Here is a 27,937-nt window from a genome sequence, read left to right on the forward strand (position 1 = left end):
ATGAAATGATCATACTATCTCCCTACACAAGGTCCTGAAAAGCGACGTCGATACATATTATATAGGCTAAATCGAACACTCGGTCACGCCAACGGCTGGACTAGCGGTGCCTATCCCGTATTTATGTATCCGGGCCAGGCGGCGATCGTACGTGCAGAATTACTCTCGGCAGCTTCTTAGCAGAAACTCCATCTTTCGATGGCGAATCGTTGGTATTTGCAATCGCCGGGTCAGACAGTTCGGTCTTCGAATCCTCCATTGGAGGCCGTGGGGACCGCGTTCCTTTTCCTCTGGCGCCAGCGCCTTTCTTCGCCGAGGTGGATGTGTTACCCGAGGCGGTACTCGCAGCATCGGTGGCGGCGGTTCGAGATTTCCGATCACGCAGCGTCATTGACGGGGGAGGGAGAGATACAGGTATTGCTGTATCACCCTCGGTCATGGAGGCGAAGATGGCTTGTGTGCGTTGCAGCCATTCATCTCCAGGCCCGGGCGCGGATGGCCTGGCACCTCTCGCGCGCTTCTTCGTCGCTTTCTCCAGCTGCCATTCGCGCATTAGCAGGGTATCACAGCGCACACTCTAGGTGAACGCACCCTCGCGAGGTTATGTACGTTCCACCATTCCTTGTCAACCTTCTTCGCGCGACTTTCGTCTACCAATCCGAGCAAATGGGCCATGGCCCCGCTGGAGAGGGCGCGGTCGCTGTACCCTCCTTCCAGCACGCTCACCTACGCCACTCGTCAAAATAGCTCTTCATTAATGTACGACCATGTACTCACCAATCGCCCTTGAGAATATTTCTGAGCAAAGGACATCGCATCGCGAGCAAAACGATGATAAAAGTCCACGGGAACTCGGCGGCCATGTCGAGACATCGAGGGATATTCATGTTCGCAAGCATCAAAGCCACAACTGAAATGCAGTCATCAATCATCAGATATAGAATGATGCTCACGAAAGGATCGCACGCTGACCTGATGAAGATCAGGACATCTTTACCGCCACCCCCCGTTTCTTGAACGAATTGTTCCGCTCTCTGGAATATAGCAGAATATCGCTGTGGGTACAGCACATCCCAAAAATGCTCGTCCGTCGAGTAAGGCTGCAAATGGCTACGAGAGTGCATCAGAACAAACTGAGGTAGACATGAGCCGGACTGCTTGCATGTTCTCGATATACTGGCCATCTTCCGATATGATCAGACATTGCATTTCAAAGCAGAAACTTGCACTGTACGTACGAGGTCCATGAACGGATGTTGAAGCAGCTTGGACAAGAGCCGGAACGCCGTCCTGAGCTCGATTAAATCAGCGATACAGAGTAAGAGCCAATGTCTTGATCATTACCTCGCAGGGATAAGAAAGAACATCGTGTATACTTCCGTAGAACACTTGTAGTCCAGCGGCGTCAGGTAGTTTGATATCGTTCCTTTATGCATTTTCGTAGTGAGTTTTCCTGCTCGATAACACGCTCTCCGTTACTCACTCTGCACTTTCCGCAAATCGTCGCTGCGCTTCAAGCTCCTGAGATTTGCGGTAAGTTTCTTCGTTGATTTGCCACACGATGGACTGCGTTCCGTTCCCTGCTCTGATTGTCAAAACTTTTACTGGTTGTTCACAGGCATTGAAATGCCCACCGTGGTGCAGATCTATATCAAATATCAAGACCCGATTTATGCCATGCTTGAGATGTGCTGATGATGGGGTCAATGGCGCGCATCGGGCACAAGAAACGAATTACCATGGGCTGCTGCAACTGCCACATTGTTGACAAAGCAGAAACCAGATGGTGTATCTTCTCCACAGTGGTGACCCGGTGGTCGAACAGCAACAAAGGCACTGCGAGCCGTGCGCGGGGCTGCATTAGCCGATGACTCTGCGATGACGGTATCGACAGCTTCGCAAACAGTCCCTAGCGCGCCTTGCATTGCTTCCAAGGACTCTGAGCATACTGATATCGGCATGAGACTCTGGTTAGAATAGGCGAACGGTTGTCAAGCCGTGCTCACAATACAGATCACCCTGGTTCAATCCTTCTGGTATTTCGCTGCCGCCTTCAGCAATCTTGGATATACTTTCTGCCGCCCATCTCTACCCATGATCACATTAGGATCGAACCAAAGGATAGTGCAGAAAATCAAAGCGAACCTTCAAGTTTTCCAAGTAAACGTCGCCATCGATATCACCATGCACATACTTCACAGCGGCATTATGGAGGATGTCAATCGCAGCGGAGCTTTTGACAACTCGAACCCCGGAGCGTGCTTCGAATGCATCATTGGAAGCCAAGTTCATGCGCTGAAGGGCGGCAGTGAGGTCCTCGGCAGCGTTGTGTTCAGCAACGCTAGGGTTTGCGCGCGGTTGTAGTTCCTCAAGTCGCGCTATAGCAGCTGACAGACCAGTTTTGACGGCTCTTATACGTTCCGGCCGCTCGACAATATTACTAGTGTCTTTGTTCCGTACGTATCGATGCTTGAGGCATGCATCCTGTAGAAACACTGTGGTGGAGGCAGCCATCAGGCTGTGGCGTATATTCTTATGCGGATCTTGCTTCGCGTAAATAGAGATGCAGCCTCAAGCAGATGTAGATAGCGGTATCACAGTAGCGAGCTGAAGGACGGCGTGAACATGGACGCGCTCAGCGCGATCGCGACGCGAACTTGATTTAGCAGTGTCACGTGGAGGATACTTCGGGATCAGGTGCGTTTCGCAGGCCAGTCAGGCTTGAGCTCGAGCCATCGTCGATCAATTGTTTCCTTCCATCGGTACAGCATACATGATACTACAAACACGCATCTTCGACGAGCAGACAGACTCAGACCTTGCCGACGAGATTCATCTCCTATACGGGATCTCAGTTCGCGTACAAACGACAAAACGGCGGTGCACAGAACCTGGTAGGTGGTAACCTTGCCTGTGTTGTCGTTCCGGATGGAGTATTTTTTCTCCTATCACGACGAGATATGTGGTGAGTCTGAGAACGCCGTGATTATGAGATCACGTACCCCGCCCTCGTCGACAATCTGCTCAATCACGCCGGTAGAGTGCGCGACGTTGTCGGCGGCACCGCCAATAGGCTTGTACTCGACTTTGTCGCCCTCCTATCTCATCGGACTCGTTAGAATCAGACAGTCACAACACCCATTGATGCCGCTACATGCCTTGTAGGCCATGGTGAATTTTCGTAAGAGTGAGAGAGTTGGTGAAGCAAAGTAAAGGGTTTGAGTACCAGATGGTCTTGCAGTCGCGGACATACGAGGCCTCTATATACCCGTGATGTACCTGTTGACGTCAAGCGACGATCCCTCTCGAACGCGAGATCACTGGGGGTGGATCGCACCAACGGCTGACCCCGTTTCTCGTAAACAGTCCGTATAAGGCATTCGACCAACCAAATCCGGAAGCGCTATGAAGGAAAGTACATACACGCACCGCTTCCGCCTTCGAACTTGAGACCAATGCGCGTCAGCATCCTGCTTTGCTCCATCTGACCAGCATGCTCCAACGTCGCCGTGCCTCAGAGTCAAATCTCCGCGTCTCAGAAAGCCTGACTTGTCGAGAAGAGGCGCGGCGAGGTGATGATGTGCGGATGCAGTTGGGTTCGTGCTACCGTTACCGAGCACATACGAGAATCTTTGCAGCATACTTGGCCAGGATCCGTCTCCGACGATCTACTTATCTCTGAGGTTTTGGTTCGAACTGGTTTACAACATGACAACCATCCGGTCTCGCCATTCCGATTTGCACAATATTCGCCCAGGTACCTTCGATCGAGTGAGCAAGTATAACCGTCATAAGTGATGATTTATCTGAATCTTGTCTTGGATGTCCAGCCAAGGCAAAGCGTGTACCTTGCGATACGACCGTCGGCTGATCCCGCAGATCAATCTGAGATAAACCACGGAAGATCTGCTCGCCTCGCACGTCCAAGAGTCCTATCCAGTGACATTGAAGCTGATTGAAGCGGCTTTGGCAAGACCTCGCTCCCATGCGGACCGCCCCGGCCGCGCGACGCTGAAGAGAATCGCAGGCTGCAGCCACCAGAGAACCTTCCGGACGTCACTTGACCTCAGCTACACGCGCCCCGATGCAGTCGCCATTTACACAAATACGGTGGTACGCAACCCGAGCGGTACGATCATCGCGTAACCGCGACCACGAATACCCCCTTCACACGCATTCGCCATTCGAAAGCCCCGAATCATTTGATGCATGCGCCTGCAACGTGGTGGGGCTGCCCTCCCCCCCTGTTCGCGCGCCGTGCGGGGTTGGCCAGCGGCCCTACTATCTTAATCCGAGACACGCCAGACGCTGCGAACACGCAGCTGCCTCGTGGTCCGGGGGAGGTACGCTAGATATGTCTACGAATTCCGCGATAGGGTCAGACACGAACCGCCGACTGGACACCGACGACCGACCCAAGACAACACCCGCATGCGCACATCGACACGAACATGAGCGAGCCTTCTAGCGGTAAGTATCCTTCGCGTTACGCTTCGCGTCGGCACTTCTGATGGGGGCCGGAACGTGCAGCCTTGTATATTGTCCCTGATCCGCGCTCCCCCGGAGGGAAAAAGGTCGTGCGACGTCACTACCCGCCCCCGACGACCGCGCCTCTCGATGACGACTTCGACGCCGTGACCGCGCCTACGGCCAGCGTTTGGGCGGGACGCAGGACGCGCACGTCGACGCACCTCATGCAGGACGACTTTGACGCGTTCACGGCTCCGACCACGAGCGTATGGACCGACCACCCGCGCGCGCCTCCTTCGCCCGCGTCGAGCAGCGGAGAAGCAGATCCGCCCGACGAAGTGACCTGGATGGGGCCGTCCTCGAGACACGGCGGCCGTTCGGCCCAGAGGAGATGGCGCGGCACGGGCACGAACGGATCCCAGTCGAAGGAGAACCGATACCCCGAGTTCGAGCGCACGGAGGAGTACGTCTATCGCGGCGACATCGACCCCTCGGAATGGGGAGGGAAAACATTTGACGACGAGGAGATCCGGATGGCGTACGTGAACGGGGGCGCCATGGAGCTCGAGACGGAGCCTCCGGCGGCGACGGAGACCGTGATCATGCGAAGACGTGGCGCGGAGATTGCCAACGGTCGTTGCGCGGGGATGGCCGGGGGCAGCCACGGGCGGCGGCAGATCGAGGCCCCAGGGTCTCTTCGTGGGCGGGAAGGATCTTGGGAGCGGTATAACGATGAGACGAGGAGTTATCGGGCGGAGGGTGATCCGAAGATGGTGGAGAAGCGGATATTGGAAGATGGGCCTGAGAGGACGGTCAGCATCTGGAGGCGAGAGGTGGCGAGAGACGCTGGAGACGACGTACGGAGCGTCGCGGACAGTCACGCTCAGCGCAGGCTAAAGGCGCCCGAGCGGGAAAGGGACCGGACTCGGGATCGGGAGAGAAGCCAGAGGAGTGGGGGAGCTGGCAGCAGCCAGGCCGGATGGCGAGGGGACATGTCAGAAGGTGACAGGTCTCGCTACGCTGGCAAGGTGTGTAGTAGCAAACCGTAGTGATTAATCCCGGCCAAGGAGCTGAGGCGTGTACGTGTCTAGAGTACCGCCGGCGGCCACCGCGACTACGCGTACCCGACGCCGCCTAGGAGCAAAGGAACGTCGGCTGGGAACAGCCTAGGGCACAAGAGGAGCGCGTCTGACCCTTGGCGGGGGAGCTTCAGCCAGCCTCAGGCGGCTTCGACGCCTCGACATACGCTTCGAAGGCAACCCCGGATAGAGAGCCTGGCGCGGACGTCGGTGGTGCCTGACCTGCGCTCGGTGGGCAGCGCTCGCGCTAGGAACACATCGCGCTCGGGAACTTCTTCCGAGGGACATTCGGCGGGCGAGGCCGCGACGCCATCGCTGGAAACGGTGCTCAGCGGCTGTTCGCCCTCTTTGCTTCACACGGCGCCGGTCCTGAGAGATCTTGGGATACGGAGCGTTGACCATCTGAGGGCCATAGGGAGGATGGAGAATGACCTGAGAAACCGAGAAGTGAGGCGGGAAGCATTCAAGCGGGGCTTGACTGTAGTGGACTGGGCAATCTTGCTGGACGTGATGAAGCGTCTGTGACGGACGATGGTTGTATGTACCTTATTCTGTACGCGTATGGAAACCATGTTGTACCTTGAATATCGAGAGCTGTACCGAGAGCTGGCCCCGGGTTGGTACGGGTGAGGTGGTAGAGCAGCAAGCGAGCACAGATTATGCGCTGGTACATCGTATACAATCCCCGGTTCAACCATTGGTTAGGTGACTGGCTGAGAACGGTCAGGTGATTCGCGATGACGGCGGTGGCGATGCAGCTGTGACCCGCGTTGTGGAGAGCGACGACGGGGACCACTGCGAACTCTGTTATGTTTTCCCTGGCCGCCTGCGCTGCCCCGGATGGATCTGGAGCCGGCTTGGGTCCGCCTCGAACTCGGCGCTGGGGCTCGCTGCGCCAGCCGGGAAGATGTGGCTCACCGGGCGTCATGCGCCTACAGAGTTCAGCCTCTGATCGAGATCCGTTCAGGCAGCGGAAGATGCTGCTCTGCACTCCATCCCCGACTCATCGCACGCCTGCGCTATTCGGAGCGCCTCTTTCCACAGTCGGGCATGCGACCTTCAACGTGGGGGGACGCGCACTCGACGCCCGGACAGCGCCTTCCACGCACTCGTTCCCGGGCGTGTCTCTGCACCATCACACGTTCCCGCGAGACCGAAACTCAACGTTGAACGCTCTCTTCTATTTCACCCTTCTCCGAGTTCTTCAGGTCACGGGCACTCCCCTCGAGCTTACTACCCTCCCGTCCCCTGATCACGACCTCATACCAGCAGATCACGGGAGTGGATCTGTAAGCCAATGGCCGCGCATATATTAGCGCGCACCAGTTATTGCGATCGCATTAGGCGTCTTTCACCTCGAATCTGCCAGTCTCCTCGCAAGAATATCTGATCGCGCGCGTCCAATATGCCGTCCAAGCAAGTCTTCGAGGCGAAGGATGGAGCCACCTACACCACCTCCAACGGTCGTCCCGTCGACGAACCGTACGCCGCCGAGCGCATTGGTCTGACCGGTCCCCTGCTCCTTCAAGGTATGTGTCTTCTTCCGACGTTCACCGATCTTTTCACCGAAACATCCTACTTTGCAGACTTCCACCACATCGACCTGCTCGCTCACTTCGACCGCGAGCGTATCCCCGAGCGTGTCGTAAGTCCCAGTCGGCTGCAGTTCCATACGCATACACTGACCGAGCTCTCCATTTCTACAGGTGCATGCCAAGGGTGCCGGTGCCCACGGCTACTTTGAAGTCACCCACGATATCAGTGACTTGTCCTGCGCCAAGCTCTTCAGCAAGGTTGGCAACCGCGCCAAGGCCACCGTCCGCTTCTCCACTGTCGGCGGCGAGAGCGGTTCTGCGGACACGGCTCGCGATCCTCGCGGCTTCGCCGTCAAGTTGAGGACCGAAGAGGGTAACTGGGACTGGGTGTTCAACAACACTCCCGTTTTCTTCATCAGGTATGTATCGCCGCATAACTGAATGTTCATCATACTGATCCTCTACAGGGACCCGGCCAAGTTCCCTCACTTCATTCACACCCAAAAGAGGGACCCCCAGACGCACTTGAAGGATGCCGACATGTTCTGGGTAAGCAGAACCTGGCGACATGTGCACTCGGCGTGGGTCTCACGGTGGACGTTGATAGGACTATCTCTCCCAAAACCCGGAGTCCATTCATCAGGTATCAGCCGATCTATTCGTTCGAGGCAAACCACCGACTCACATTTCCGTGCAGGTGATGATCCTCTTCTCGGACCGTGGAACCCCAGACGGCTACCACAACATGCACGGCTACTCTGGACACACCTTCAAGTTCGTCAATGAAAAAGGCGAATGGCACTACGTTCAGATCCACCTGATCAAGGAGGGCGGCTTCAAGGTAGACCACTATATGCTTCCTCCTCCAGCCGGATCACGACTAAAGGCTCGCACTGTAGACCTTTGATAACGAGAAGGCGGGAAAGCTGGCAGGAGATAACCCAGACTACGGCATCGAGAGTCTGTTCAATGCGATCGAGTCCGGCAACCACCCGACCTGGAACGTCTTCGTCGTCAGTATTTCTTTTTTCGATTGCGTGCTCTTTTGCACCTCACGTTTCTCACCGCCAATCGGATCTATAGCAAACGATGACGCCAGAACAGGCTGAGAAGTTCCGGTACAGCGTTCTGGACCTGACCAAGGTCTGGCCGCACTCGGAGTTCCCCATGCGTCCCGTTGGCAAGTTCGTGTTGAACGAGAACCCGCAGAATTACTTCGCGGAGGTCGAACAGGTGACCGCTCTGGCCCATCTCTTCATACGCGAACAGGGCTGACGGCACACCCCATTCATAGGTCGCCTTCTCGCCTTCCCATATCATCCCGGGCGTCGAACCCTCCGCCGACCCCGTCCTGCAATCTCGCTTCTTCTCGTATCCTGACACTCACAGGCACCGTCTCGGCACGAACTACCAACAGGTTCGCCCCCCCTGACTTGTTTGCCCGATCTTGTCAATCGCTCAACCGTCGCCGTCTAGCTCCCGGTTAACAGGCCGACGTGCCCCATCGCCAACTTCCAGCGCGATGGCGCGATGGCGTTCGACAACCAGGGCGCGCGCCCCAACTACCAGAGCTCGATCTCTCCTCTCACGTACAAGAAGAAAGCCTACACGTCTGAGCAGCACGAGACCTGGATCGGCAAGTCGTACGCGGACTTGAGCTACGTCACCGAGCGTGAGTTATCCAGACACGAGAGAGAGGGCTCTAGACGAATATTGACATGTTGCCGCGCCCGCAGTCGACTTTGAGCAGCCTCGGGCCCTCTATCAAAAGGTCATGAACGACGTCGACAGGGACCACCTCGTCCACAACATCGCCGTTCACCTCGGCAATGCCAAGTCCAAGGAGGTTATTGCCCGACAGCGTATGTCCCCATGAACGCGGACAGTGTTCAGACATCTAATCCGCCGAACAGTTTCCGTCTTCGCTGCCGTCGATCAGAGCCTGAGTGACCGCATCGCGAGCGCGATCAACGCCGAGAAGGTCAAGCCTCTTCAGGTGCGCCCAGCTTCCGAGGCCGTGCGTTTCCGCACGAACATTGGCCCCGCTTGAGTGACGGTGGGGCGCTACGGTCGACGTGTAGGACGCGGGAGAAATGTGCCACCTTGAATATCGAAATAGCAATGTATGATCTTTCCAGACGAATGTACAACCAATAACACAATTGCCTGCAACGTAACGTGCGCTATACACTAAATGATCGCGGATCATTATCGCGGCAAGCTCCCATCAATTGTCTTCAACGAAGGCGCTTCGCCCATCCTCAGACGGTATATGATGCTGCATATTTGACTACAGTTGATTACTGTTACGTGAATCCATCGTCTTCTCGCTTCACTGCGGGTTAATGGGGCTCATCTGCGCCTTGCGGCCTCTCGCAGGCCAGATCTCGCGCATGGAGTCAGCATCGAACACCCTGCCGCCCCTGACCACGTATCGGATGTCGCGAGTGCTCCGGATGTCGCCCTCAAGCAGGTCCACGCCTGGCGGGTAGACGACAAAGTCGGCGAGTTTTCCGGGGCTCAGGGATCCCAAGGAGCTGTCAAGCCCGAGCGTCTTCGCGGCGTCCGAAGTTGCCGCGCGTATGACCTGAGGGGAGAACGGTCAGAGGGAACGGACCAGAGGCGGAGTGGGTGAATTCGGACCTCGTAGTTCGTCAGACCACCTTGCCTCGCGAACCACATCTCCGCGTGGTAGTTGAGACCAAGCGGTTGTTCGCCGTGAGCGCCGATGTGCGCTCGCAAGCCATGGTCGTGCACCATCTTTGCGATCGATGAAGAAACGTTGAACACGGCGTAGGCTAACGTAGTGGGAGCGTCGATGAGAACACCGACGGCGATCCGTTCGGAAGGACTTACAGTTCTTGGGCCGCGCCGTGGATTCGGCGATCCCGGCGAGGAGATCGTGCCTCATGAAGCGACGGAGCCTATGTCCGATCAACGTAAGCTCGGGGCACCACACTCTCGGCCAGATGCGCATACTTGGGATCGTTGGGAATGTCCTCCGTCGCCCAGATCAATTGCTCGCCCATGGGTCCTCCGTAATTGACGATCTACGGGGATCGACGATGAGTTGACGCGTCGTCTAAACGAGCACAAACTTCATACGTGTGTAGGGACGGCGGCTGTGCCACTGAGCGCGTATAGGCGCAAAACATCGTCGTAAAGCAGAGGGACAGGGATGTTGTGTTCGACAGTCGTCATGCCTGATGGGTTGTCAGCAAGTCGTTCGTCGTCGGATCACCATGGTTGAATTACCATCGATGATGTATGTAAGATCCCAGTCGAAGTTCATGCCCTGTCGGTCGGCCTTGAGTAAAATTCCGGCACAGTTCAGAAACAACTAACGCCCTCAGGTACGCAGATCATAGATAAATTGCGAGCGGCCAGTAATAACCTTTGTCGGGAAGCGCTGCGTTGAGGGAGTGAGACCTGGGTGATTTCCCTCACTGGTGGCCACATACCGGATCGGCAGCTGATAATTTTTGTACGAGAAGGCTGAAGGTCCACCCTCGGCCTTGATTCTGATTAGTGCTGAATGCGCTTCATTCATATCGACGATATCTTCGTGGTAGCCGGGCCCTCCGGCGCCATAAATCACTGCGGTGAGCGTTGTGGCGTCAGCTGATGCCTACACTTCTGTCACGACATGGGACGCACCTTGTCCGGTCTGGAAGATGCGCGGGCCCAACATCTGCCCGCTTTCCACTCGGAAGCGCTCGTTAAATGCCTTCACAGTGTCGGCGCTGGGACTAGAGTAAATGTGTGATCAGAACACGCTGAATAAGTACGACAGAATGCGACTACGGGCATACTTGTGCATTGTTGTGACGCCGTAGCTGAGGAACGTCTGATGCTCCCAGCTGCGGGCCGGATGAAGGACACCAAACCCGTTCCAGTGCGCGTGCATGTCGATGAAGCCTGGGATCACGAAGCCTTTGGTCCCAGGATGAGTCACGAATGGCATATACAACGTGGAAGCGCACCTCCTCGAGCATCGAGTACAAACGCCGACGTCGGCACCTCGAAATCGGCTGCATCCGCGCCAACGACGGCAACGACCACGCCATTTCTGACGACGAGAATACCGCGAGGTATGAGGTCGGCGTCGAGAGACGATCCCGCACTCATAGTCAAGATTTTGGCGTTTAGGACGATGAGGGTGCCGTCGCCACTGTTTCCATAACTGGCAACGTCCGCCTTGAGCCTTCCGATGTCTGTGGCGTACTCGACTACGACTTCCTGATAATTCAACAAGTTCTTAGTGCAGTCAATGCCGAAGGTCAAGCCGTCGTGCTTTATCGCGTTCGTACAGTCTCGGAGCTTGGAAACCTCGAGGTAGTGCAGGTACGGGCCTGATGGCAAGATGAGCGATCACCGGGAGCGACCGGATGAAATGGTCCGCCTACCAAGGAACCAGAACAGCTTCTTCCCATCCGAGCTCCATGCGATGTCGTGGCCTCCGTCAAGGCTGACTCTTGCAAGCCCTTCAGTAGCGTTACCGGGTTTGCTCCATAATGGTCCCTGGTTATCCGCGCTGTCGAAAGGCGCGACGTACACGTGCTGGAAATCGACGAAGGCCGCGTACCCGTCTCCGACAGCGACCTCTGAAGACATCCGCCCAGTCGCGATCGTCTTCGTCTCGTACTGCCCCAGCGCACTGGGCGTGCCGTCGAGGTTGACGACGAACGCGCGATCATCCGTCTCAATCGTAAGAGTGCCAGCTCCCTTTCCGCACTTGCCCGTGAAGTGCAAGCGCGGCTTCCCTCCGATTCCAGACGCTAGCGGGACGGCCCGAAGGTGCCCAAGCGAGACATTTGTGAGGTCAGAGAGGTCGAGCTCTCCGGCGTACAACCCAGCGCCGGCGGTGGCGACGATGTTACCCGACAACCAGTCTCCTCCCGTGCGGACGAATGCGACGGTCCTCTTGTCCCCGCTCGTCGACGAGCACGGGGAGACAACCGGTGAGTAGTACCTGCCGAAGGGTAGGCCCGCGACGGCGTGCGCTGTGCCAGTGGAGAGATCGGCGATCTCGAAGGAGGTGAAGTTGACATCTGACCACCTTTGGTGGATCACGAGCGGTCCCCCGGGAACGAATGAGGGCGAATAGTATGGCGCGTCCCGGTCCAGCGTCGGCACCTTCCTCGCTTTGCGCGTCTCGACGTCAACAACGTATGTCTTGCCTGCGGCTTGGGCGACGATGCGATCTCCTGCCTCGTCCACGGCAAGCTCTGTGAATGCGTACACGCGTTGGGTGTCGGCCGTCTCCAGTTCGACGATGTCCTTTGCGATGCTGCGCGTCTCCGCTAGCCGAATCTCCACGTGCGCGGAGAACGGGATGGCCTGCGGCAAGGAACTGAAGTCGGAAACGCGCTCACCGCGGGCGTTAAGGATGAGCGGGACGCGGTAAATCTGTCCTGCAGCCCAGATGATGATGGCGTCATCAGCGGGTGTGAACGTGAAGGAAGGGTAGGTGTTCATAGGCGCGTAGATGGGAGTCGCGTCGTATGTGAGGCCGTCAAACGCGTAGTGGATCGTGCCTGTCTCTAGGTCTCTGTCGAGATCGTGAATCACGGATGTCTCGAGGCGGCGAAGGGAAAGACGCACTTCAGCACGAGCACTTCGTGGTCGTTCACGCGCCGCACGAACGCAAGTGTGCGCCTATCACGCGAAAGTTCCGGTCTGCTCGCCCCGCCGGGGACCGCGCTGACTAGTTCCTCAGTGACGTTAGTGGTGAGGTTCTTTTGGAATAGTGCGTATATCCCGGCATGAACGTCTGCGAAGCTTGTACGTTTAATTTAGCGTGCGCACGCGCATTTGACATTACGCACTTTTGCTGTATTGGAACGTGCCATCAACGTCGATGACGTTCTTCGAAAATATAACGGTGTCGTTTCCTCTCCAGATGAACTGCTCTGGGCCAACTTGCTGCTCGCCATATTGTTCGACCGTCCAACCTGCCGGCAGCGTTCTCCCGACAGCCCTCTTGCCTGATCCGGGTTCGACGACCTTCACTCCGTTCGGAACATCGTACAACCAGCCTTCCCCGGCACCAACCGACCGAGTGGACGTGTACCATTTCGTGGCAACGACAGACGAACCAGAAGGGTGGAAACGCGCGTCGGTGACGAAACGGTAGGTTTCGTTCGTGACACGTACCGCTGGACGGGCTGCATGAGGAGGTATTTTGGTAGGTGGAGAGGATAAAACGTACCTTCGGCGCGTCCTTCTCGGACCAATCTCCTGCGACGTCTTTCCTCCGTCTCTTTCACGCCCATGGCGAGCAAGTTCGCATCCCGCTCAGCGTTATCCTGAAATCCTAGCGCTTTGACGTCCATCGCCTGGCAGTTGCCTTTCCACCCGGTCACCCATACGTTGTTCACGCCGAGCCCCGCATCGCTCGTAAATGATAGTAGCCTGCCGTCTGGTGAGAAGTGTGGGTCCGTGTCGTGCGGCACGCCGATAAGGACCGGGACAGCTTGAGTGGGCGCGTCGGAGTCGCGATGCAGGTATGCGGACGCGGGGAGGCAGTAGATGTCGCCAAGGAGGTCGAAGACGATGTCGCCCGTATGTGGATGGACGTCAAGGCGCATCCACGTTCCTTCCGTTACGTCGAAATCAAGCTTGCGCGGGTACGAAAAGTCCGTCGAGATGTCCCAGTGCTTCTGGGGCCGCAGCGGCCAAACGTCGTCGCGCCATGCGTCGCCAGGCTCCGTCGATGCTGCATGAACCACGACGCTCTCATTCTGCTCGACTTTGTGGGCACTACGGCCCAAGTCGACGTGGATCGAAACGAGGGACTTGCCCGGAAGGAACGCGGAGAGTAGGACCCATCCTGAGACGGCGAGGATGATCGTAAAGAACGACGCAGACCGTGTCGGACGCGTAGGAACTAGGTAGGGACCCTGCACCGGCAGTTGACCAGCCTTGGAGTCCATGGCGGCCCCGACTTGCTAGGTAAATGGGTTGGCTACCGGTCAAGCCTGTGCGAGCGCAGTAAGGCGCAGTATCTGGCGTAGCATGCGATGAGTATGGTGGGTCCACATGGCGTGCCAACGGCAGTCCGGCCGGGCAAAGTTGCGGCATCTGTTTTGCGCGAGCAGTATCCTTCAAGGTTTATATCACCAACTCCCTGTGGCCAAACGATGGCCGCGCCAAGACAGAGAGAGTGTTATCGTTGTTACCTGAGCGCGAGAAACTACATAGGCTACTGACAGCGCATACGCTGCAGTACAGACGCTCATGCACAGTCGCCGGCGCACTCCACCGGGCGCCTTTGCCCCCTCTTGCGATCTCTCATGAGTGATCTCGTGTATATCAAGCTCATCAAGAAATCCTGCGGACTATGGCCTTCGTTCGAGCCCACGAGACGAGTAAAGCTGGGTGACTACGGATACATCGACCAGGGATCGCTGGTGTTCCAGATCGAGGGAAACATCTTTGACGAAGGATGTGCACTGAAGTGTGGAGTCCAGGCACCCAGCGCGCCGGGGAAGGCGGAGACAACGGAGGTTTACAAGAACGATAAGACATATATCAATGAGGTGGATAGCGACGGCAAGGCGTGAGTACGGCCTTCTGCGGGCTCTAAGACGGGCTAGTCGATTGGCTGAACCTGTACCGTGGCAGCGGCGTAGATGGCGTCGCTGGCGCGAGCATCAAGGTCAAGATATGGTTTAAACGCGGCGGGGCAGCCGCGCTCATCATCCACAACGTGCGGACCACGCACATCGATAGACCGGCGAGGTTGAGAGCGCTACGCGACGATGACGGCCTGCGGGGCAAGATCATCGTGACGGAACTGAAGGAATGCGAGAGCTACTTCCTCGCCGTTAGCAAGGAGGAAGAACACGACTTCCTCGTCGAAGGAGGCGCCGATGTACCAATTGCGGACGTCGTTGGCGCTGAAGGCGGCGCAAAACTCGGATACCGCTTTGCCGTCCGTGGCGGCCCGGGAGTGACGAAGTATAGCGCTAGGAGCGACGTTTTCTACCGTATGTCATGTCCTTGTACCCGATCGGCGTACATGAACAGTGACTGTCCGCCGCACTGTCGCCAGCTTTATTCAAGCTTGAACGAATCCCGTCGGGGTTTTTGCCATGGAACCAAAACATGAAACCCTTTAGAGGCAGATCGAGGCTTCCTACCTATGAGTCGGGGTCAGGATTCGATGACTCTGATTCTGACGTGTCCATATCGGACCTCGAAGATGATGTGTATGAAGATACCATCAGAGAGATTGAGGGGTAGCGGGGAAAGGGAGACAGTTGGCGAGGTGAACATGCCTTGCGGCGATGCTAACCCGCATTCTGATTACTTGGACCTCGTTTCATCCCAGCGATATAGTTACATATTACCAGTACATTCGTTTTGCACTCTGGAAACCGACTCTCATAAGGTACTGCAGGCAGACATGACTGGCACCGGCAACCCCTCCTCGCGCGGTTTCCGGAAGCCCTTGAGAAAGTCGGTCACCACGAGCACGGACTTCGGAGGCATAGGGGAGGGCGGAGGCGGAGGGAGGGCTATCGCCCCTAAGGGCGTACTCAGAGCCGCCGGCGATGACTGCTGCGTTGCCCAGCGTTCCTCTATGTCCTTCAGCGTTTGCCGATACTGTTCCACCCTCTTGTAGCAGTCATTGTTGTCGATGGCCCCGCATTCGTAGTCGGATATAAAGTATTTGATATCCTGGGTTAGGCTGTCGACGTCTTGCGCCGCTCGACGAGAGTTGCCCGGTTCGCCGGAGTTCTGATCCATCTGTTAGTGATCGAAGAGAAAGAAAACTGATTGGGTCCTACCTGGATAAAGGCGATCACGGCACTGAGCGCAGCGGTGGTGGCACCTTGATGATAGTATCAATGACCTGAACGAACAGCGCTGGAGAGATCGTACCCAACATCGTAGACGTTATGTGACCATCGTGAGATTTGAGCATTGCCGAAAGGCCTGCAGTGGCTACTCCTACGCATCCTTGTAAGACGATGGCAGCCCAGAGGAACCATCTGATAGTCGTGTCTAGCGATTGAGCGTTAGCATTGACCTCCGCCGCTCGAGTGTCAGGCGACTTGCCTCTGCGATGATACACAACCTGTCGCTCTTGGGCACGTTCGAGGATGGGCTCGACCCAGTTTCGCAGGGATAGAGGGGTCTGAACCATGGTAAGTATCAGTTTTCATCAACGCATGGGACATTCTCCGAACTTACCATAGATGATGAGAAGCTGGATACACGGGAGAGTGTTTGCTTCTAGAGGAACGATCAGTAAATTGTAAAGAGCAAAATATCCGGACCATACCTTGTTGTCCTCGCAGCCCATGCTAGATACTGAACTATCGTAGGAATGTCTCGTGTGATGCGTCGGAGCAGATCGATGACGAGGGAGCGAGATGGTTGAAAGGGCATCCTCATGAGCAGTATTTAAGTAGCCCGGAGGATGCACGCTCCGCAAGCCGTGCGGGATGCATCAATGCCTCGGTTGAGAAGCAATTCGTTTCCTCAGAAAAAGCATGCTCGCTCGCATAACGGCAGGCGCATGGCCGACATTGCCCAATTCAAGACGCAACAGTCGTTTCTTTGACGCTTCGCGAAGTCTTCGAACCGCCGTACGCTGCTAGAGTTGGCGTAGTAGACGAGCGCGCCGCTCTCAAAGCCGAGGAACCATTCAAACATTTCGTGGTGACAAGCAGATGAGTGGACTGTCCAAGGTGTATCGTACGTGTTGCGCTCGGTGCCGCAGTGATACACCGGTTAATTGGCCGGTTGGTGGGCGCGGAGGCAACACTGGCGGAAAAACAGAAAAGCCGCGGATTTGACTTTGAGGGGCTCGCGCTGCGGTCCCGAGTCGTGGCACAACCCGTCAGAGGATGTCGACACCGCCACCCTTCCATGTATCCTCTCGCCGAGATTCAACGAACGATGAAGACCGGTGTACGCCTTCCCGACGCAGATATGCTCACTACAGCTCGTCTTCCATATCGATGATCTGGCATCCATCGCGAATCGAATGCTCAGGCGCGCGATCCAGCACTCAGCCAGTCATGGAGTGCATCATCGCACTGAGGCATTGTTCATGTGTTCATGTCAACGTTCACGATTTGACGTGACCGAACTACAATGTTCAAACGTTCACAGTCGAACCGCGTGCATCCTTCCAACCTGCGCCGACCATTGTGTGGCGCCGTAAAGCCTGCCAGTGGCAACCGCTCGTTCTCCCATGCCTTCACCGCCGCGCAAGTTCGGCGTGGCGCGCCCTCCGCCGGCGTATGCACCTGGAGATCTTCACCCGGCATCTATCCGAAGCTCAATAACAGATTACGGGTCGGAGCCCGAAGATCAGCGCAAAGGAGATGCTTCCGAATATGCAAGCGATGAAGAGTCTCCGGTCCGCGGGACCATGGACAAGTTCCACGACCTTGTCAACGCTTTCAGTTTGGGTCAACATGAAGAGGACGATCTTACCATCGACCGTGCACTACGACGGCCTCGTAGGTTACTCGATTCTGATGAGCTCGATCTCGAGGACGACGACGGCGTGGATGAAGCCGAGCTGGAAGACGCTGTTATGCCTGGCACGCCGCCGGCACCAACCGAGGCCGTCTCAACCAAGAAGCCTCTGTCTTACAAGGACCGACTGAAGCAGGCCAAGAAACAACGAATTGTCACCCATCAATCCTGTAAGTCCTGTGAGTATGTACCCGCCCTCGGTAGCTCAGGCTGTTGTCAGCGCTCTATCACAGGCAGGAGTACCTCAGGGTCCTGGCAAAAGCATTACTCCAGTTTGGTGCCCCTTCTCACAGAGTGGAGAGCTTGCTCCGAACCGCCGCGGCAGTAATAGACGTTGATGCCGAATTCTTATGCTTACCGGCCGTCATAGTCGTGGGCTTCGGGAAACACGATGGCTGGAAAGTGAACACCCATTGGATCAAGAGCGACAGCGTCATTGGTCTGAGCGCGCTACATGACGTACATCATATCTACAGACAAGTTATTCACGACAAAATGAGTGCGGAAACCGCTCGCGAGGAGCTCATCAGGATAATTAGGGCCCCTCCACTCTATGGTATCTGGGTCCGGGACGCTCTTGCTTTCCTTCTCTCTGCTCTGATCTGTCCTCTTGCCTTCGGTGGAAGTTTCATCGATCTATGGATTGCGGGAGCTGGCGCGGCGCTACTAAACCATGTACGTGCGAGCATTGGCTCGCCAGGTTACGTCGTCGTGTTCGAGTGAGTTACAAAACTACGAATCGCTGGACGATGCGACTGACGTAAACCTAGATTATTCATAGCAATGTTCACCTCGTTTGTCGCACGCGCTCTTGGCAGCATCAACCCACAGGCGCCGATATTTTGCTACAATGCTATATCGTCCTCCTCAATCCTGTCTATCCTGCCCGGTTTTCTGATCCTCACCGCTGCTCTTGAACTGGCCTCAAAGCAAATGACAACCGGTGGCGTCAAGATGGTGTTCGCGTTGATGTACACGCTTCTGCTCGGGTTTGGCCTCTCGATCGGCTCGGACTTGTACCTGCTGTTCGACAGCAAGGCACGGCATTACCTTGACTCCATCGCAGTGACGCTCGAAACCGACCTAGACCTGACTGGCATGATCAGAGCCAAGGATGGCCACTTTTTTATTCATCCTCTCATCGGCCAGTTCAGCCTCGGCGACGTTCTGCATGACTCGCGGACCGAGAACATCATCAAATCGTGTTTGCGCTTGGAATCTGCGCCGTGGTATCGCCAACCGTTCCCCACCTGGACGCAGTTCCTCATTGTTCCAGCCTTCTCCATCACGTCCTCCTTCGCCCACGGGCAGAAATGGCAGTCTCGGGAGTTCGTCGTGATGATCCTCATATCTTGTGCCGCGTATGCTTGCAACGCATTGGCCAACGCTCACATGCACAGCCGTTCAGACTTTGTCGCAGCGATCGGCGGGTTGGCCGTCGGTTTCCTCGGCAACACCTACTCGCGTCTCAGCAACTTCTTCTTCCGCAACCGGCAAGGAACCGCGTTCAACGTGATGGTCGTCGGCATCTTGTTCATGGTTCCTAGCGGCCTCTCAGAGACTGGAGGCTTAACGGCTCGCGGTAGTGCGGTGGACATAGGCGGCGCCATGATAGGGGTTTCGGTTGGGATTACCGTGGGCCTATTCATAGCCAACGCTGTCGTATATGCTTTTGGGCGCAAGAAGACGGGAGCATCTTTCTCTATGTAATGTTTGTGTTCGCATTATCTTACTCAACGATCGACCCAGCGTACTATAAACAAGGACTTGATCATGCACACTCGCGAAGAAGATATTCCTGTCCACAGGAGGAAGCCGCTGCGGTGACATTGCTTGGCGGATTACGTATCATGGCTGAATCGATATCACATCCATAAACTGCTACAATACGGAAATCGCAAGTCCAGAGAAACCAAGCACAAAGAGCGACGCTCAATAATGTCCATCAACAGGCCAGATAATATGAATGATCTCAGACTTCCACCTTCGCTCCGATCGATTCCATATCCTGGCTGATCAGCGTCGACGCCGACTCCATTCCCTCTCTTTTAAGCTTCTCGTTGCGGCTCTTCTTCCTGCCCTTCTTCATGAACTCAGAATCTTCACCAACGAGAAAACGGGTAGATCGGAAGGATTGACGCGTGGTGACATTAACTCTCTGAACCAGCGGACACTCGGAATAACCTCAACTTACCGACATGATCATGCGGTACAAGAGGTGGAATGTTGGTATGGTTGTTCGTGGCGGAAAGAGAGCAACCACGTATAATGAGGCGCTTCAAGTGCGAGATGAGGAGAATAGAACGGAAGCTACTATTATTTGAACCTCACAAGAATACCGCCTCCCGCAGCCGCACAGCGCATGCTTGATCACCGAGGGCTTTTCTAAGCCAGTGAAAGAGCAATTCTAGGTTGAGTGGCTGCGTCCTCATCCCTAGAAATCCAACAACGGACGGTGCAACTTCCATAATCAAACCACGGCACGTTGGAGTAGAGCTGATCCCAACAATGTCAATTATGATAGGTAACGACAGCGAAACATCGGCTGAGATAGCATGCAGATCATAGTCCGTAAATGATTTGTAGACTCATGACGAGAGTAAGTCGACGAGCTCAAGTGTCCGATAGCGTCCGTGATTCCAGTGGTAGCCAACAATCCCCCCCTATGTCGCCCAAGACGCGAGTTGCGCGCGTTCACTGGATGGTGAACTTGGGGGACTTGTTTCCAGAGTCACCGATCACTAACGCCACAGTGAGTCGAATTCCCGAATAGGTCAAAAGGCGGTCGATCACTTACGGACGACAATGTAGTCGTTGCGAGTGGTCACGTTGGGGACGGTGACAGCGACGGAGCCGGCGGAGATGGGGAATTGTGCGGCAAGAGGGTGTGCTGAAAAGAAATAACGCGTCAAACCCGTCATCGAGGCTCGGTAGGGGGCCATGACACGTACCGATGTCGAGGTGCTCGCTGTCGTCATCCGACTGCTGGTAACCAAGGAGTAAGACACCAGTCGAGTTCTGAGCCTCGGCAGGAATCTTGCTCGTGTCCCAAGTGACGGTCTGGTTGCTGCCGACAGCCCAGGTGGTGACCGCGGTGGGATCGGTGATGGTCGGCGTGAACACAATGTCCTCGGTGGGGTGGACAATGGGCGTCGCAGCGACGAGGCCGGCGGCGGCAAAGAGGACAGCGGCAAAGGACTTGAACATCATTACGGCTGGTGGTTTGCTTGGGTCGTAGAGGGAGAGAGCGAGCGACGGTGGCAACGACAAGGGTCAGAGAAAAGAGGAAGGGAACGGATGCGGTGGACGGGGATGGCGCGTTCGTTTTATAGTGAACATGGCGGCCATCGGCAATGAAGTTGAGGCAGAGAAGCGCAGAAGCAGTCTGACAGCCTTCGGAGCTGCACCCTGGTTTCAAGGGCACCGATCCGCCCTCTTCCTTTTGACCAAAGTATATCCCATGCACTTGGCATCAGCCTGCATATCATCTCCGTTGGAAGACCATTTGCACGAGCAGCGTGAACAGCGTCCAAGCATGCCATATATCCAGCAGCGCGGTGGAGAACGTCGTTCAAACATCAGCTGGCTCGCCGCTCGCGTGCCCCGCGTCAGGCCACAGGCGGCGCTTGTGTGCTCGCTTACATAAGCCACAAGCGAGGTTCTCGGAAGCGAACCAATGGATGATGACGGAAATAGGTGCCTTCCTTTATTTTCCGGTCAATATAAGGTCATGAGTTCACATCGCGCGTATTATCTAAGGGTGTTGTTGAAGTTACAGTGTCCACAAATGAATATGAAGGGTATAGGCGGCATTGATACAGTGATGATGTCGTCTATGCGTTATGCAATGGTCTTGGGGGGCGTGCATCCAGGGAGTCTCTATACCGCGGCAAAAGACGGATAGATCTTGATCAATTGTCTAGGGTTGGCTTCCGCCATGCATACCGGGCATTTCCTGCTCTGCCCGAGCGCAGTGTGGGCGCATCTGACCAAGCAACATCCCATGAGTCACAAATGGTATGCGAAAGGGGTAACAGACACGTACTGCTCGCAGAACAGGTGCCCGCATCGAGAAACAACGGGAAGCTTGGGGAACTGAGAGCAGATGGGGCACGAGAGGCGAACGCCGCCCGACACTCCGCCGGCGCCTGCTGATGAGCCGCTGGCGCGCTTCCCCTTGCGTTCGTAATCATCGAGCAGCCTCGCCGGCCATCCAACATACACGCATCCCTCGTCGGCGGTCTCACCAGAGGCGAGTAGCCTAGCGCCCTTGTCAGCACAAGTAATGATGTATCGCGCGCGGAAGTAACTTACGTGTGTTCAAGCAGTTGCGAGTTCGGCTCCATGCTAGCCCCAGACAAAAGTCGGCTACCGGACCTGAGAGCACATCTGCGAAAGGACTGTCAAATTTGCGCATAGAGATAGAGCACGTCTAACTCACCCATCGCCGATGCGCAGCCTGTTCAGGGCGAACTTGCCTCGAGAATTGATATGAGCGACAACCGAGCAGTCGTCGAGGGCCACGTCGTCGCCGAGCTCGACCAGGTCGGGCTCGGTCATGAGACCCGCCTTTCCGCCAGCCCAGATAGCACAGTTCTTTCCAATCGTCGCGCCGAGAGCTCGGAAGTACCACACGATATACGCGGATCCACAGATAGGCCCTAGCACGCCGCCATTGCCGTAGCCGCGGTGCAATGGGCGGCTCAGCGTGAGGTGAAGCTGCCACCGCTGGCAGTACGAGCTCTTGTCCCACTCGCACGGGCCAGCCTCCCTACGACCGATGACAAGCCACTTGGTGCCGATGACCCACGCGAGGGCGATCATGGCCTGGAGGTTCAAGATGATCACGAACGACAACGCAATGCAGCCGAAGAGAGTGCCCATGCGATACCAGTACGGGTAGAAGAGGTGCAGCTGAGGGAGGTGGATACGAAGCTGGCGGAGGATCTGGGCAGCAGCGACAGCCGAAAGCGACCAGAAAGCGGCGGAGAGCGAGGCAATGAAGATGTTGATGAGGACCAGCATGGGGTACGGGTAGACGAAGAAGTCCGCCTCGCGCTTGTAGAACGCGCGACCGAACGGCGTGGTAGTGTCAACGTCTATATCAACGCCTTTTCCAGCACTGAAGCAGATAGCCTCGCCGTTCTCACTGCCCATCCAAGTCGATCCGTCGGGGTAGATGCCGCCTCGCTTGCCCAGGGCGCCCGAGCCCATAACCGTCTTCCGTCCCACCGTGGTGCAGGGAAGAAGGACGACGCGATCCGCAATCATGGCACCAGAACCAATAGTGATGCGTCCAGTGCCCAGGGCATCCGTGGTGAAAAGCTCAGACCGCGAGCCGAAGACGACATCGTCGCCAATCGTGAGAAGCTCGGGGTCCTGGCAGTAGATACCGCTTCCTGGCCAGTACACACGCTTTCCGATGCGGGCACCCATGGCGCGGAAGACGACCGAGGTCATCTCGTAATGGGTACCAAGGATATCGAATGCGCGCTTGAGGGTGTGCTGGGAGAGAAGGACGGAGTTGATGTAACGACGGAGCAACACCCATTGCGAAGCCTCGGTAACGGAGCGCTCGCTGTTGAGGCCCAACACGCGCTTGACGATGATGCCGAGAACGAGCTGGATCAGAGGCTGGCAGCAGGCACGAACGATGCGAGCAACGATGTGCCACTTGATCCGAGGGGCAGCGGCGAACCAGTCGATGACGGACTCCATCGCGTTCAGGTGCTCGTTCTGGATCGTCGTCCGGGTGATCATCAGCCATAGGATCACGAACCAAGGCACGTAGCTCGCAAACTGGACTATGAAGATGATCGGCCAGGCGACGAACAGCTGCAGGAAGAAATTTGGCTTGCGCTGGATCGTGCGGTTGACGCTGGCGTGGCTGGGGGCGAGTGGGTGTTCATGCGACGAGGCGTGGGGACCGTAAACAGCGCCGGGCGGGATGAAAGCACCGGGCGCGATCTGGGTGTAGGTGTTGACGACAGCGCGGGCACCAATGTGGATGTGGTCAAGGCGCATGTAGCCGTCCCGTTCGACGCAGAACCCGCGAATCAGCGACTTGTCGATCCTCGCGCCGTCGTCGATTTGAATGAGGTCGAACTCTCCAAGCTTCGCAGCTTTGTCGATCTTGACATCCCTGCCGATCCTCGCGCCGAGCAGGCGGAAGTACAGCCTCTCGAGCGCGGGGTGAGCGGCGAAGATCCCACGGCCAGCGGCCCGCAGCGACTGGTTCACGATCCACCAGCGCAGGTGGTATGTGCTCCAGAAGCGGTAACGTCCCGGCTGTAAACGGCGGGTTAGAAACAGTTCTTCTTAACGCGAGTCGTGGTTGACGTACCCGGTACCTTCCAATGACGATCCACTTGAAGATAATCGCGGCGACCGGAGAGACGATGCGAGACGACAGGCGAGCCGCGACGATAGCAAAAAGTAGCGAGCCAATACGTTCCCAGTACATTGCGACCGTGAATTTCGTCACGTAGGACAAGCAGAACAGAATCATCGTCCACGTCCAAGCCGCCTTCAATGGATAGAAGAAGAGAATGGGGATGATCTGAACGAGGAGTGAAAGGGGGTGGGTTTGACCGCGGCCGCGATCGGGAAGCTCGTACTCGCCACCGTAGCCCAGAGTGGGAGCCTCGTAGCTGTTGATGCTCTCAGCGTACTTGGATTCCTTGTCCGCGAGTGTCGAGTTGGACATGGTGGCCTCTTCCGCGTCGATCAGGGAAGCGATGCCGTTGATGGTCGAGTTCGTGAAAAGGTCGGCCACCTTGAGGCTGATGCCGGTCTCCTTCCGGATGAAGTACGCCAGCCGACCAAGGAGGAGCGAATTTCCACCGAGGAGGAAGAAGTCCGAGTCGCCAGTGATCATGCCCGGCTCCTTCGACAGCAACTCTGCGACAATGTCTCGGACTGCCAGGGCACTAGAAGACATGCTGGAGGAGTTCTGGCGCTTGATTTCCTCCTCCATCGAGTTGAAGTCGACGCGGCCGCGAGACTTGGCGAGCGGCCTGCGGAAGACGTGCAATGGGTCAGGAATGCTGTAGCCAGCGACGACGGTGTGAAGTGCGTTCTTGATCACGGTTGAGTCAAGTTCGGACGACCCATCGACAGAGACGAAGGCTTCTGGAGTGCCATCGCTACGAGAACGAAGGGCGACCTCGTTAACACCCATGATACTAAGCATCGCCCGTTCGACCGCCTGAAGGTTGACCGAGACGCGAGAACAGGCGATGGGTTGAGAAAGCGGGGAGTTCTTGTCCGGAACTTCCGCCTCAAAGTGACGCTGAATGGCAGGGACGTTGTCGGTGAGGCATCCGAGCCCGAGACGCTGGGCGAGCTTGATACGGAGCGGCTTGCCGGCGGAGTTCTTCGGCAGATCGTCCATGTAAACGACCGCGAAAGGCCACTTGGAGGGGTGCAGCTGATCGCGGAGCAGGTCGAGCAAGGCGGAGAGGCTGATGCGGGGCTGACCGGGAACAGGGACAACCACAACACCGATCGTCTCCTGCAAGACGTCGTGCTCGATGGAGAAAGCGAGTGTAGTCTTGACCTGTTCCTTGGCGACGGTCATGATAGCCTCCTCGATCTCGAAGGGGGAAATGACTTCTCCACCCTTGTTGATGATCTCCTTCGAACGCCCGGTGATGTAAAGGTAGCCATCTTGGTCCATGTAACCCATATCACCCGAGTCGAACCACCCCTCGCTTGAGAACATCGAGGTATCGAGAGGACCGTCGACGGAGACCTCGTAGCCTTCGAACGTCGGAAGACCGCGAACACATACGGCACCGTAACCGCCGCTCGGAAGTTCGCGCTCGAGATTGAACGGGTCGCGAATAGACAGGTAAGGTCCGCAGGCGATACCGGAGCATCCAGGTCGGTCCAACTGATACGACGTCGGCGGAGACGCGATGGGCATGCATTCTGGGCAACCGGTTGAGACGCGATTACAAGGTTTGAAGCGGAAACCGCATACCAGTCATTCCGTAGGAAGGGAGCACAGCAGCACCGCCAAACGTCTCCTTCAACTCTACAGCGAGCGTGGGCAAAAGACCACCCGCAGCGTTACAGATCATCCGAATCCGGGTGTCACGGGATGGAACAATCGCATCAGAACGAGCCGCCAGGATAGCGTGGTGCATCGTCGGAGCAGCATAGTACCTTGCTCAAGAATCAGAAAAGGGAGCAGAAGAGCAACGGAGATGGGCATACCATGTAGCGCCGAACTCGGTCGCAAGAGTCCAGAAGGCGGTGGCGTCGAATCCGCTCGCCACGATGGCACTGCCGCCAGACATCATGGGAGCGAAAAGGTTTCGCACGATACCGCCGACGTGAAAGAGAGGCATCATGTTTGCGTTAACGTCGTCCTCCCGGAGATCCCAAGATTTGATGACGGCACAGGTACCAATGATCAAGGAACGAAGGGTATATCTGCCCCAAACCGTCAGCAACACGAAGACGCGCGCGCAGCGAAAAGAGGAGGCTTACGGGACGACCTTCTTCTTACCGCTGGTCCCGGAAGTGTGCAGGACGAGCGATTGGTCGTAAAGGGTGTGAAGTTGCGAAGGGGTCCGCGACGATCCTTCGGCGAGTGAACGGCCGTCGTCGTCGTCGTCGCACATGACCGACATATCGAACAAGCCAGCCGGCCCGCTCGGACGGGCCTCGACGAAGATGATCTCGCAGCCGAGCTCTTCGCGCAATTGACGGAGCTCAAGACGCTCCATGGCATCCCGTGTGGTCACAACCGCCCTCGCCCTCAACCGCTCAGCATCCTCCTTCAACTCGGACGCCGTACAGCTTGCATTGACAGGGGCGCATGTGTGGTAGCTCGTGAGCGCCAGAAGGGCGACGGCGTTCTCGCAGCCCGTCGGGAGGGCGATCATAACCCGGTCGTTAGGGCCGAGACGCCTCGATGGGTGGGACACGGGAAGCGAGAAGGTCGCCACGAAGTCGTAGAGGGTGCGGTGCGTAAGACATGGCCGTAGGGGGTCCGGAGACCAGAGGGCCGCATCGGGGGTGGTGCACAGACAGTCCAGGAAGGTGTTCACCTGGCCGTTGTCCGTAACGAGCTCCGCAAGTTGATCTCCGAGGGAGAGGCCCGGACGGGGGGCAGGGAGGGAGTGGATGAACGCCAATGGGATCGACATGACTGACAGTCTAATCCGTGCTCTAGTCGCAAGAGGCGACGATTGATAGAGCGATTGGGGGGCGGCGAAGGGAGCGTCAAAACACCCGATGAATCGACATGGCTGCTTTTCAATCCGCTGGGTCGAAGATCACGGAAACAGCCACTGAGAACCGACCGCACATGGGGCATCAAGTGTTTCGGCGTGCTGTTACTACCGTGCCGCGAGGACGTCTGCAAGAAGCGGTGGGCCAAACGCCCGCCGGAGTCACGTGATCCGCGTCGATTTCCTTATTTGGCCAGAATCCAGCCCGAAATGATGATCAGCGGGGTTGTCTCTGATAGCAACGCCTGTCGCTCTCCATGACGAAAGCCTGAGGATTGGAGCTGCATCACGTTGTGAGCAGTGCTGTGTTGCGAGTCGAAACGCCGGTGGCCGAAACCGGGGTGCTAATTTTTGTCCTGGGGGCCATCGACAAGCAATCATGTATACAGCGAGCTTGCGCGGTGCGCTCGCTTCTTGCCGCAAGTGAACCGCGTCCATTCCGTCGAGCTTATGATCCCGCATGGTTCCTTATCGGGCCCTCGCGTTTGCGAAGGACGATGTGGTGGTGAGCAAGCTTGCGCCCGACCGTATTCACATGCATTCGCAATGCCGTCGGTGTAAGCGACGTTGATACCGTCTCTGACAATCGTAACGTCAGCTTTCACACCCTCAACACGCGAGCGAAACAGGCTCACATGCATCCACGGTCGCCCGATAGTTCGGGGAGCCGCACTGTGAAACCTCACACACCAAGGGGAGCCGGGGCACTGCAAGAAACGACGCGATCTCCAGAAGATCTACGTGATAGGCATCACGTACCACCGGTGGGGGCCAAGAATAGCCGGCGGTTGTGCTATTGTTGGGCACCGATGCGCGCGCGACTGGCATATGCTCGCGACCAAAGCCTTATAGGAGTGCACATGGAAGAAGCAGACCTGAGCAGGGGGAATCCTCTCAGAGAACGAGCAGCGTTCACGGCGTTCCGAATGCGCTCGGCGCTCGCCGTCGATATGGACGAAGAACCTCATCGCCGCCTGCATTCATACGTCAGAACACCACCCTCAAACGGTACCGCAGAGAGCGAGCGCACCTGGTGCCAGATGGTGCTCTCCGAGACATCACATGTTTCCCACGCCCGTATTGCGCGCTCGAGGCGTTGTGGCGTTCACCG

At 56.7% G+C, this 27,937-nt stretch overlaps 9 protein-coding genes across 9 annotated transcripts; 4 read left to right on the plus strand and 5 right to left on the minus strand.

The window, feature by feature from the left end:
- Positions 1-121: 121 nt before the first annotated feature.
- Positions 122-2,514, minus strand: PUNSTDRAFT_141470 (Arginase/deacetylase; the record flags this gene model as incomplete). The annotated part of the gene is made up of 12 exons (XM_007380411.1): positions 122-538; positions 592-726; positions 778-910; positions 973-1,110; positions 1,163-1,184; positions 1,239-1,290; positions 1,345-1,426; positions 1,484-1,580; positions 1,635-1,691; positions 1,739-1,948; positions 2,007-2,088; positions 2,146-2,514. The coding sequence occupies 12 exons, from the start codon at positions 2,512-2,514 to the stop codon at positions 122-124; spliced, it is 1,794 nt and encodes a 597-aa protein (XP_007380473.1).
- A 298-nt stretch (positions 2,515-2,812) lies between these two features.
- On the minus strand, positions 2,813-3,142 carry PUNSTDRAFT_131137 (uncharacterized protein; the record flags this gene model as incomplete). Its single annotated transcript, XM_007380412.1, has 4 exons — positions 2,813-2,839; positions 2,892-2,945; positions 3,003-3,098; positions 3,134-3,142. 4 exons carry the CDS (start codon positions 3,140-3,142, stop codon positions 2,813-2,815), a joined length of 186 nt encoding a protein of 61 aa, XP_007380474.1.
- Positions 3,143-4,451: 1,309 nt separating this feature from the next.
- On the plus strand, positions 4,452-6,128 carry PUNSTDRAFT_141471 (uncharacterized protein; the record flags this gene model as incomplete). Its single annotated transcript, XM_007380413.1, has 3 exons — positions 4,452-4,470; positions 4,531-5,498; positions 5,562-6,128. The coding sequence occupies 3 exons, from the start codon at positions 4,452-4,454 to the stop codon at positions 6,072-6,074; spliced, it is 1,500 nt and encodes a 499-aa protein (XP_007380475.1). The 3' UTR covers positions 6,075-6,128.
- An 826-nt stretch (positions 6,129-6,954) lies between these two features.
- PUNSTDRAFT_61758 (catalase) lies at positions 6,955-9,134 on the plus strand (the record flags this gene model as incomplete). Its single annotated transcript, XM_007380414.1, has 12 exons — positions 6,955-7,078; positions 7,136-7,194; positions 7,256-7,503; positions 7,552-7,633; positions 7,692-7,727; positions 7,782-7,925; positions 7,984-8,097; positions 8,168-8,317; positions 8,379-8,501; positions 8,561-8,756; positions 8,821-8,946; positions 8,998-9,134. The coding sequence occupies 12 exons, from the start codon at positions 6,955-6,957 to the stop codon at positions 9,132-9,134; spliced, it is 1,539 nt and encodes a 512-aa protein (XP_007380476.1).
- A 282-nt stretch (positions 9,135-9,416) lies between these two features.
- On the minus strand, positions 9,417-14,019 carry PUNSTDRAFT_60526 (uncharacterized protein; the record flags this gene model as incomplete). The annotated part of the gene is made up of 15 exons (XM_007380415.1): positions 9,417-9,671; positions 9,728-9,882; positions 9,941-10,008; positions 10,064-10,134; positions 10,190-10,287; positions 10,340-10,379; positions 10,430-10,493; positions 10,546-10,681; positions 10,742-10,833; positions 10,897-11,017; positions 11,068-11,436; positions 11,491-12,635; positions 12,689-12,857; positions 12,913-13,242; positions 13,296-14,019. 15 exons carry the CDS (start codon positions 14,017-14,019, stop codon positions 9,417-9,419), a joined length of 3,837 nt encoding a protein of 1,278 aa, XP_007380477.1.
- Positions 14,020-14,345: 326 nt separating this feature from the next.
- Positions 14,346-15,736, plus strand: PUNSTDRAFT_118568 (uncharacterized protein). Its single transcript, XM_007380416.1, has 3 exons — positions 14,346-14,645; positions 14,711-15,075; positions 15,141-15,736. Exons 1-3 carry the CDS (start codon positions 14,380-14,382, stop codon positions 15,329-15,331), a joined length of 822 nt encoding a protein of 273 aa, XP_007380478.1. The 5' UTR covers positions 14,346-14,379; the 3' UTR covers positions 15,332-15,736.
- Positions 15,737-17,851: 2,115 nt separating this feature from the next.
- Positions 17,852-19,294, plus strand: PUNSTDRAFT_60784 (DUF1212-domain-containing protein; the record flags this gene model as incomplete). The annotated part of the gene is made up of 3 exons (XM_007380417.1): positions 17,852-18,303; positions 18,355-18,609; positions 18,739-19,294. Coding segments are annotated over 3 exons (1,263 nt in total), but the record flags the coding sequence as incomplete, so codon positions are not given.
- Positions 19,295-20,076: 782 nt separating this feature from the next.
- Positions 20,077-21,161, minus strand: PUNSTDRAFT_82382 (uncharacterized protein). Its single transcript, XM_007380418.1, has 3 exons — positions 20,536-21,161; positions 20,382-20,474; positions 20,077-20,325 (listed from the first exon to the last, which is right to left on the minus strand). The coding sequence occupies exons 1-3, from the start codon at positions 20,792-20,794 to the stop codon at positions 20,279-20,281; spliced, it is 399 nt and encodes a 132-aa protein (XP_007380480.1). The 5' UTR covers positions 20,795-21,161; the 3' UTR covers positions 20,077-20,278.
- Positions 21,162-21,288: 127 nt separating this feature from the next.
- PUNSTDRAFT_82386 (AMP-dependent synthetase and ligase) lies at positions 21,289-26,736 on the minus strand. The gene is made up of 8 exons (XM_007380419.1): positions 26,081-26,736; positions 25,805-26,023; positions 25,569-25,753; positions 23,928-25,516; positions 22,026-23,872; positions 21,899-21,973; positions 21,630-21,845; positions 21,289-21,569 (listed from the first exon to the last, which is right to left on the minus strand). Exons 1-8 carry the CDS (start codon positions 26,476-26,478, stop codon positions 21,464-21,466), a joined length of 4,635 nt encoding a protein of 1,544 aa, XP_007380481.1. The 5' UTR covers positions 26,479-26,736; the 3' UTR covers positions 21,289-21,463.
- Between the last annotated feature and the right edge of the window lie 1,201 nt (positions 26,737-27,937).

Source organism: Punctularia strigosozonata (assembly GCF_000264995.1).
Source record: "Punctularia strigosozonata HHB-11173 SS5 unplaced genomic scaffold PUNSTscaffold_2, whole genome shotgun sequence".
Lineage (NCBI taxonomy): Eukaryota > Fungi > Basidiomycota > Agaricomycetes > Corticiales > Punctulariaceae > Punctularia > Punctularia strigosozonata.